Source organism: Salvia splendens, chromosome 1 (genome assembly GCF_004379255.2).
Source record: "Salvia splendens isolate huo1 chromosome 1, SspV2, whole genome shotgun sequence".
Lineage (NCBI taxonomy): Eukaryota > Viridiplantae > Streptophyta > Magnoliopsida > Lamiales > Lamiaceae > Salvia > Salvia splendens.
This window is the reverse complement of record NC_056032.1, coordinates 31,593,323-31,603,180: the sequence shown is the minus strand read 5'-3', so window position 1 is coordinate 31,603,180 and position 9,858 is coordinate 31,593,323. Positions and strand designations below refer to the sequence as shown.

General features: G+C 39.2%; 1 protein-coding gene across 1 annotated transcript; it reads right to left on the bottom strand.

The window, feature by feature from the left end:
* Nucleotides 1-212: 212 nt before the first annotated feature.
* Nucleotides 213-803, bottom strand: LOC121771256. Its single transcript, XM_042168069.1, has one exon. It carries the CDS (start codon nt 801-803, stop codon nt 213-215), a length of 591 nt encoding a protein of 196 aa, XP_042024003.1.
* Nucleotides 804-9,858: the final 9,055 nt, after the last annotated feature.

The following is a 9,858-nucleotide window of genomic DNA, read 5'->3' as shown; positions in this document are numbered from 1 at the left end:
CCTCTACTGAAACTCGATGCCGAAGAAAAAGAACTATGCCTTTTTGAAATGCTCGAGCTTGATTCACCCTTATACTCCGGTGGTCCCCTCTTTTGTCTTTGAATATACACATGTCTTTCTTTCACTAGTCTCTCTGCTCGTATAGCCGCTGCACGTAGATCATTATAAGTACGAAAGTCTGAAGGTGTGATTTTGCTTCTTATCTCGTATATCTACCATTCTTCAAAACGTCTGCACTTATCTTGTTTTGTAGGTAGCAATGCCGATGCATAACGAGAAAGCTGAGTAAACTTCACTTCATAATCTGCAACTGACATAGATCCTTGTTTAAGGGACAAAAACTCTCTTTGTTTCTCATCATGATACACTGGTGGCATATACTTATCACCGAACTCTCTCAAGAAGTCATCCCAACTGAGTACTGGAGGATGTATCATAGCTCGTGGGACAGTCTCCCACCAATAGTAAGCATTGTCCTGAAGAAGAGACACTGTGTAATCAAAACGTTCTTCTGCAATACAACCCATCTGATTAAACACACGCTTTGTCCTCTTCAACCATATCTCAGCCTCGGCAGGATCAATAGTCCAAACAAAGTCAACGGCTCCCATCTTTCGTAGTTCTTTAAAATTTCTACCCCTTGGTCTCATTTCTAGCCCCTGTACTTCTTGTTCAACCCGCCTATGTATTGGCTGGCTACCCCCAGATGATGCAACATGTGTATGAGATGCTTCTGCAGTTAATGAATTATGCAGGGCGCCTGAGCCTTCTCTCCTCGATGACATATGTTCAGGAATATCCATGTTCCTTATAATTCAAATGCAAATACAACTTACAACCAATACGTATCATATGCAATGCATGGATGCAATGTCCCAGCGGGATCCATATCCCTGCTCTGGTACCACCTAAACTGTCACACCTCAACCCCTCTGACGTATACTCCTATAATAAATAAATCCCTTGTCATAAAAGCAATCAATACACGTGTCTAATTCATAGAACACCCGTATTATATAATTTTAAATTTCAACACTTATTCGATACATATTTCAAAATATCCGGTAAAGTAGTGGAACCTTCTCACCTCTCTATATACTATACATTTATCTACATGCAAAATGATGAGGATGAGAAGGTTGCCAATATGCGTCAGCCACCGAACCTGATAACACGTGGAGTTCCTATGACCCACGTCAGTCAAAACTTGACTACTATCTTATTCCTGAAAAATTTAGTGGTTTATATGAGCCACAACTCAGTATATATAAATTTCCACCTTTAATCTCACATGATACAAACATCAAGCATATTCTTTTATCAATACATATAATCAGAAACAATATATAACATAATTTAAAAACAAACCATTTCATATTCATATGCATATTCCACTCTATTCAGTTTATTATTCTGTAACAGACAAGCCTGGTATCTTCCCGGGATTTCCAATATGATTGACCCGTAGGTCCCATTATGATATGACCTGAAGGTCCCACTGTGATTTAACCTGAATGTCCTAATATATTTGACCCAAAGGTTCCAATATGATTTGACCCGAAGGCCCCAATATGATCGACCCAGGTCCCAATATGATCGACCCGAAGGTCCCAATATATCCACTGTGATTTCAGATCCAGGGCAAAACCGTCACAGATTCACTTTAATCCAATGATTCACATAATCAGTATCATAAACATATCCTTTGCACCAATAACATATCCATATCATATTCCATCAAATTATCCAATATATCTAAACAAATATGTCCATTTCACCAATCAAATATTCATATCATATTCGACCATCAAAATCAAATAATTCATAATCATATCAATTTCACACCATATAATCCAATAATTCACTCCAATTCAACATATAACAATTAACCACATAACACATGTAAAACTAAAAGTGTGATTTATACACACCTTATCACGATAGGTTATCTAACTGAGCTCCTGATTCCATCTATTGATCTACCCTCCGCATCCTAAAAATTATCATATGAAAAAAAAATTCAATTCGGAAAACTATATACATATGTACTCGTGACTTGTGTGTGTGCCTATTTGATAGATTACAAAACAAAATTTAGAAAAATTACTTCATTCCATTTGTATAGCTCTCGTTCTCCCCTCTTTTTTTTCTCTAGGCACTTTTGTTTCGCCGCCATTCTAATACAAATTTACATATATGTCGCAATTTGCTCTTCTTACCGACTTAGTCTATGACTAAGCTAAAAAAAGAACTTTGCCTATACTCATCACACGCGCCTTCATAAGAATTTTACTAGTATTTCTTTACAAACTGTTAGGATAAATATGAGTAAATAATTTCACTCTAACCCATAACAACAATTATATAGAGGTAAATAGTCTAAGTATATTTATCAATTAATAATACCAATATATGTTACACGTACGTAGTAACAAATAACTTACCATAATACTAACTTTGAATTTATAAAGAAACAATTGTCTAGAACATCACAATAATATCAAGTTATTAAAATATATGGTATAAAGGTATGTATTTAATGAACGCTAATTGACTCTACATATTTTCCGTACATATGTATATTACACAACTATTTTTTTTCTTATTATAAAATATAGTATAATATCATGTTATGCAAATGAAAATAAAAATATGGAATAGGTAAAAAAAATGTATATTTCGGGTTATGGATGTCACAATTCTTCCCCTCTTTAATAATATTGTCCGCAAAATTCGCTTTCCCCATGAGTTAATGCACCAATAAAATCACTAACCCGTAAACAAATGTGGATAGTTATTTCTCATTTTTTCTTCAGTTTCCCAAGTAGCCTCTTCGACCCTGTGATTCCGCCAACTAACTTTAACTATTGGGATCTCTTTTCTTCGCAATTGTTTAACCTGTCGGTCTATAATATTAACTAGTTTCTCTATGTAACTCAGATTCTCAGAAATCTGCATATCAGGATCTCTTAGAACATGTGACGGATCAGACCGATAACGTCGAAGCATGCTGACGTGAAAAACATTATGAATCTGCTCTAATTATGGAGGTAATGCTAACATGTACGCTAACGGTCCAACTCTTTCGACAATATCATATGGCCCAATATAACGAGGACTCAGCTTACTTTTATGTCCAAATCGCATTACTCCTTTCCAAGGTGAGACTCCCAAGAAAACTTTATCTCCAACCTCATATTACATCTCTTTCCGATGCTGATCATAATAACTCTTTTTTCTGTCTTGTGTTGCCTTCAACCTACTTTTAATGACGTCAATCTTGGAAATAGTTTCTTGAATAATTTCTGGTCCTTCTAGAATCTCCAAACCTTCCTTGTCCCAATACACTGGACTTCTACATTTCCTGCCATATAATGCTTCATATGGTGCCATTCCAATACTGCTATGAAATTGATTATTATACGCAAACTCTATCAGCGGAATATTCTTATCCCATGAACCCTGAAAATCTATAACACAAGCACGATGCATTTCTTCTAACGCCTGAATAGTTCTTTCTGATTGACCATCTGTCTGGGGATGAAAAGCAGTACTAAAATGTAGTCGGGTTCCCATGGCTGTCTGAAAACTTTCTCAAAATCGGGATGTGAATCACGGATCTCTGTCTGATACAATGGATATCGGAATACCCTGCAAGCGTACTACTTCCCTCACGTACATTTCAGCCAACTGGTCTAACGAACAACCCCATCGTATAGGCAAAAAATGTGCTGATTTAGTTAATCTGTCTACAATAATCCAACTAGCATCATTGCCTTTCTGTGTCCTCGGTAAACCCGTTACAAAATCCATTTCCAAACTGGAATAGATAAAGGTTTCAATAAATCGGCAGGTGCTTGATGTTCTACTTTTACCTGTTGACGCGTCAAACACTTTGAAACAAATTCTGCCATTTCTTTCTTCATCTTTGGCCACCAATAATGTTGTCTCATAGTATGATACATTTTTGTTGGTCATAGGTGTAATGCATAAGGAGCATTATGTGCGTCATCTAGAATCTCTCTCCGAAGATTATCAACATCTGGTACACACTATCTAGTGCCAAACATCAATGTATCATCTTGTAGAATGAACGGTGTGTCTTTACCTTTTCGTACATCATTAATAAACTCTACAAACTTTTCATCTTTCATTTGAGCATCTTGAATTCGTTGTCTCAACACTGGTCGGATTTCAAGAGTCGCTATTAACCCTTCACTCGTATCTAGATGTAATCTTACATTCAAACTTCGAAGAGCAATCAACTCTGATAATGGGATCATCTGCATGTGTGCTACCATACTGCTTGACTTCAGACTTAACACGTCTGCAACAACGTTTGCCTTCCTCGGATGGTATTCAATGGTACAATCATAATCTTTAAGCAACTCCATCCACCGTCTTTGTCTCATATTCAACTCCTTCTGACTCATTAAATATTCTAAACTCTTGTGATCTGTCAAGATTCGAAAAGTTTCTCCATATAAATGATGACGCCAAATCTTCAAAGCAAAAACAACGGCTGCCAATTCAAGATCATGAACAGGATATGAAACTTCATGTACTCTTAATTGTCGTGACGCATAAGCAACAACCTTTCCATTTTGCATCAAAACACAACCAAGTCCCTGCCGAGAAGCATCACTGTACACCACAAATCCTCCTATACCAGTCGGAATAGTCAATATGGGTGTTGTAGTCAATGGATGCTTCAACTCATCAAAACTCTTCTGACATTCTTCACTCCATATGAAAGGGGCATTCTTCCGTATCAATTTTGTCATTGATCCCGCAATAATCGAGAATCCTTCCACAAAATGTCTATAGTATCCAGCCATACCCAGGAAGCATCGAACCTCTGTGATTGTAGTTGGAAATTGCTTCAATTTTCCGTGGATCCACTTCTATTCCTCGACCTGACACCACTAGTCCCAAAAATACCACTTTGAATTCTTTAACAAAGGAAATGTCTTTAACTTGATCATTAACCATACCACAATCTACAACATGCGCAAGATATGCTTCACATCCACTTTGAATCAGTTGCAAAACCGTTGTAGCAGATATAAGAGATGAGGGAACAATCTGTCAATTGCCGTAGAATATAACTCGATCTCGTCCTGGTGACTCTATTACCAATTCTTTAGCATAACAATCTATCTTAGCCCCGTGACGTGACAACCAATCCATACCCAAGATAATATCAAACTCATGTATGAACAATGGAATCAAATCTGCCAATAGTTCTACTGAATTGATTCTCACCGCACAATCTTGATATACTGTATATACTGAAATAACTTCACCCAAGGGTGTGTGTACACCTAGTCTATGATCTAGAGGTTCTGGTTCTTTATGCATATGTGATGTGATGACAAGTGATATAAATGAATGAGTAGATCCTGGATCTATCAATGTATATATCATAGCATCAACTAAATAAAGTGTACCAGTAATGACCTCTGGTGCTCTAGATGCCTCCTCATATGTCATAGCAAACACACGAGCATGTCCCCAGGGTGTAGATCCATGTGCCTCTGACTGTCTTCGCCCTCGACCCATAGGTGCACTCATAGCTTGTCCTCTTCCACGACCTCGATTAATACTTGCACTCGATGCTGTGGGTCGCACATTCTGTACTATTGGTTCCGTTATTGCTCTTCCACTTGATATCATGTTATACCGAAGTGGGCATTCCCTATAATAGTGTCCTTGCTGTCCGCAGTGAAAACAACCTCCTGTAACTGTTCGACATTCCCCTGCATGTGGTCGTCCACAGTGCACGCATAAAGTTCCCCACTCATAACTGAAAGGTGGTGCACGTCCGCCTCTTTGTCCCAATGGACCCTCTCTACTGAAACTCGATGCCGAAGAAAAAGAACTAGGCATTTTTTAAATGCTCGAGCTTGATTCACCCTTATACTCCGGTGGTCCCCTCTTTTGTCTTTGAATATACACATGTCTTTCTTTCACTAGTCTCTCTGCTCGTATAGCCACTGCACGTAGATCATTATAAGTACGAAAGTCTGAAGGTGTGATTTTGCTTCTTATCTTGTATATCAATCCTTCTTCAAAACGTCTGCACTTATCTTGTTCTGTAGGTAGCAATGCCGATGCATAACGAGAAAGCTGGGTAAACTTCACTTCATAATATGCAATTGAAATAGATCCTTGTTTAAGGGACAAAAACTCTCTTTGCTTCTCATCAGAAAAACAAAACCGAAGGAATTTAAAAGACAAACAAATTGGGTTGCCTCCCAACAAGCGCTTTTGTTTTAAGTCGTTGGCTCGACTTGAAGTGGCCCAACAAAGTGGGCGGATCAACGACCCTGGTGCTGAAAACTGCGAACGGGACCATTTTGTTGCAAATCTTTTTCCACCATTTGTACTTTCCGTTCGAGTTCTTAATCACATAGACTTCCGGATCGGCTTGAGTTTGAGGCTTCTTATTGCTTTTCTTTTTCTTCTTAGGTTTCTCCTGCAATGGAGGTTTAGCATATTTAGGTACGTTCTTTTTAGGAACTTGAGGAACATTATGGACAATAAAGATAGAAGGGTTAGAAGAATCCTCCCCTTCTAATGGCATAAAAGGGTTAGACGTGTCGGTCATCATGGCCGCTCTGCATTCACGCTCCATCTTAGCTTGTTGCGCCTCTTCATACTTAAGCATTTCACTATCTATCTTGTAGGTGGAGCGGCTGTAATCATCTCTAATCGTGATCTCGCCTCTACGTACATCAATAAGAGCTTTGCATGTGGCTAGAAAATCTCTGCCTAAGATTAGAGGTACAGTTTTGTCTACTTTCATGTCAAGAATAATGAAATCGGTAGGGAAGATAAAATCGTCTACCTTAACCAAAACAACTTCAATCATGCCCACTGTTTTTGATTGTCGTGTTATCGGCCAACCTTGTATTACATCTGACGTCTTGAGAGGCCCGATGTTGAGCTTCTCGTAGTATTTCAGCGGCATGAGATTGATGTTAGCCCCTAGATCGCAAAGGGCCTTGTCCACTTTCACTTCTCCAATTGAACACCTAATTATGAATTGATCGGGATACCTTTGCTTCACTGCCCTCTCCCTTTGGATGATCTCATTGCAATGGTGCGACAACTTAAGGTCGGCTTTTGTAGGCTTTTTCTTTCTCATCATTGCCTCCCTTAGTAGCCCGTACCTAGGTATTTCCTGCAACGATTCAACGAGAGAAATATTAGTATGGACCTTGCAAAACATATTTAGAAAATGTTTGAATTGCTCTTCAAGCTTGAACTTCTTCTTCGGTTGGAAGGGGAGTGCAATCCCATTGTGCCACACAAGCTCTTTTTTAGCGGTCGCCTCTGCCTCTTTAGTGGCGGGCCGCTGCGGGGTATGCGTCTGTGGTCCGGCGGCGGGCTGCTGCGGGGTGTGCGGTGGTCCACCGGCTGTCGGGCAGTCCCAAGATTTCACTCCGGAGGCGCTGTCATCGTCCTTCTTTTGCTTGGCGACCCACTTCTTGTTTATGTCTGCCACTCGTGCTGCTGCCATTGCTTTGTCCTCTTCAATTTTCTTGTGGACTTGGACCATTTGAGTTTGAATGTTTGAGATGGCAGTGGCAATTATGGTTATTCCGGCCTCGAGGTTTTTCAACCTTGCTTCCAGGAACCCAATCTTGGTATCGTTGGCTTTCCTATCTTGCATTATCACCTGCAAAATCTTCATGATGTCTTGGTCATACTTTTCCTCCTTCTTGTTAGGCTCAACTACTCCACCTTTGCTAACATTAAATCTTGCGGGGGGTTGCAAGAAATTATTATTAGAGTACGAAAGGTTAGGATGAGGACGGTTCCCATTATAATCATTGAAATTACCGCCCCCCTGGTTAGGGCGATAATTGTTGTTATAGGGTCTGTTGGGGCCTCCTCCTTGTTGCAAGTAGTTGACATCTTCCGTAGGAGGGGTGGGAGTGTCGGGCTTGGCGCTTGTGATGACGGAGGTCGGAGGAACCAGATTCTCTTTTCTCGATGTATCCATTTATTTAACTGATACGCTCGAATTTTGCACTGTTTTAAGGCCTTTATTTGGTCTGTTTTTAATGTCAAAATCACAATTCATGTCCATATTTTGCATATTTTCTCTATTTTGGCATTTAGATGTGTTTTGTGAGATTTGTGCATATTTGAGCCTAAAAAGACAGGAAAAAGTCGAAGTTGGAAATCTGGAGCATTCGAGATGCCCAGCGGTCCGCTGCAACATGCACAGCGACCGCTGGGGCCCAGCGACTGTCTAACTAGTAGCGGTCCTCTCCGGAGAAAGTTGTGCTGAAACGAAGAACACGTCCAGCGACCGCTGGCGAGTGCGCTGTGACCGCTCGATGAGTTTCCAAAGCTACTAGAATATTCACAGCCACCGCTGCAACACAGTGCAGCGACCACTATCTAAGAGGTAGAGGCTACAGATCATTGTGCAGCGACTGCTGGCTAAGGTTCAGCGGCCCGTTGCGAAAATGTGGCGCACGAAATTGACCTACTTTCTCCCCAGGATTTAACAAACTTAGCCACTTTTTGCCTTATTTGATGGAGCTCGATTTTTACTCCATAAATACCCCCTAAAACCACTTCATTATGATCTTCTTTTTGCCATATAATTCTAGAGCATAAAATTGAGAGAGTTCTTCATTGTGCAAGAGGTTGAAGAAGGAATCAGGAGAAAATCAAGGCTACAAGGATTCATCATTTGGGTTTTATTGTTATAGTTCTTATGCACACTTTGTTTTCCCTTCATTCTATGTTTTTAGCTTATTCAATTATGTGTAACTAAATTCATAGGATTCTAGGGATGTGTTAGTAACGACTTTGGTTATACAATTTCGTTTTGCTATTTAATATCAGTTTTGTTTTTTCTTCGTATCTTTCCTAAGTTGTTCTATAATACTTCACGTTTGAGTGACACATTCAGTGATGATTTAATATAACTTGCTACATAATCGTGAGAGGAGGTTGGCGAGTTAGATCCACGTAATCGACACTATAATTAGCTTCCCTTATAACGACACTGTTAATTGAGAGTGAGGACATTTTAAGGGTGTTAGGAGCTTTTAGGAGTTACGGATCTAGGATTGACAACCCTAGTGTTAGTAATCTACGCTTGTACCGCATGGGCAAAACTTATGTGACTCGTTCTATCGAAGTATGAACTGTGCTAGGGTATTGTAGTTGGAATTTGTATAACCATAACTATGAACGCACATCCCTGTAATTCTCTTATCTGTCATACTTTTACCTCTTTAATTATTTGCAATTAGTTGTTACTTGCTTTCAAACTGTTTTTAGTTTTGAAAATCTAAAAAACTATCGGTTTTCCAAATAGTGAAAGAAGCTTAGTAGATGATAGTCAATTTGTGTTTGTTTTCCTTATGTTCGATATCCGGTACTGACCTTTAGCTATACTATATATACTCTGTATACTTTCAGGTTTATTTAGTGCTAATAAAAAGTGCATTAAGTTTTTGACGCCGTTGTCGGAGAATACATTCACTTTATGATCGATATCTTCAAACGGGCGAATTTGCTAATTTGGATTTTAATTGGTTTCTTTTTTTAATTTTTTTTAGTTTAATTTTTGTTTTGTCCTTTTCATGTAATGTATGCGAACGCGTTCTGGGAAGGACAACTTAGAGCCGCCTGATCTCGTACTTGAAAGGACACGTAGGAGAATAAGAAGTGATCGAAACACAACGGAGGATGAGACTAGAGTTGAGTTGGAAAGGCTGCAAGCCCAAGTAAGACAATTGATAGACGAGAAGATTGCCCGAGAGGCCCAAGAAAAGAAAAACAGGGAGATAGTTCATGTTACGCATATGTTTAATCACGGGAATATGA

Excerpts from the sequence above, each read along its gene's own strand:
- LOC121771256 (XM_042168069.1), bottom strand. The coding sequence starts at position 803 with ATGGATATTCCTGAACATATGTCATCGAGGAGAGAAGGCTCAGGCGCC.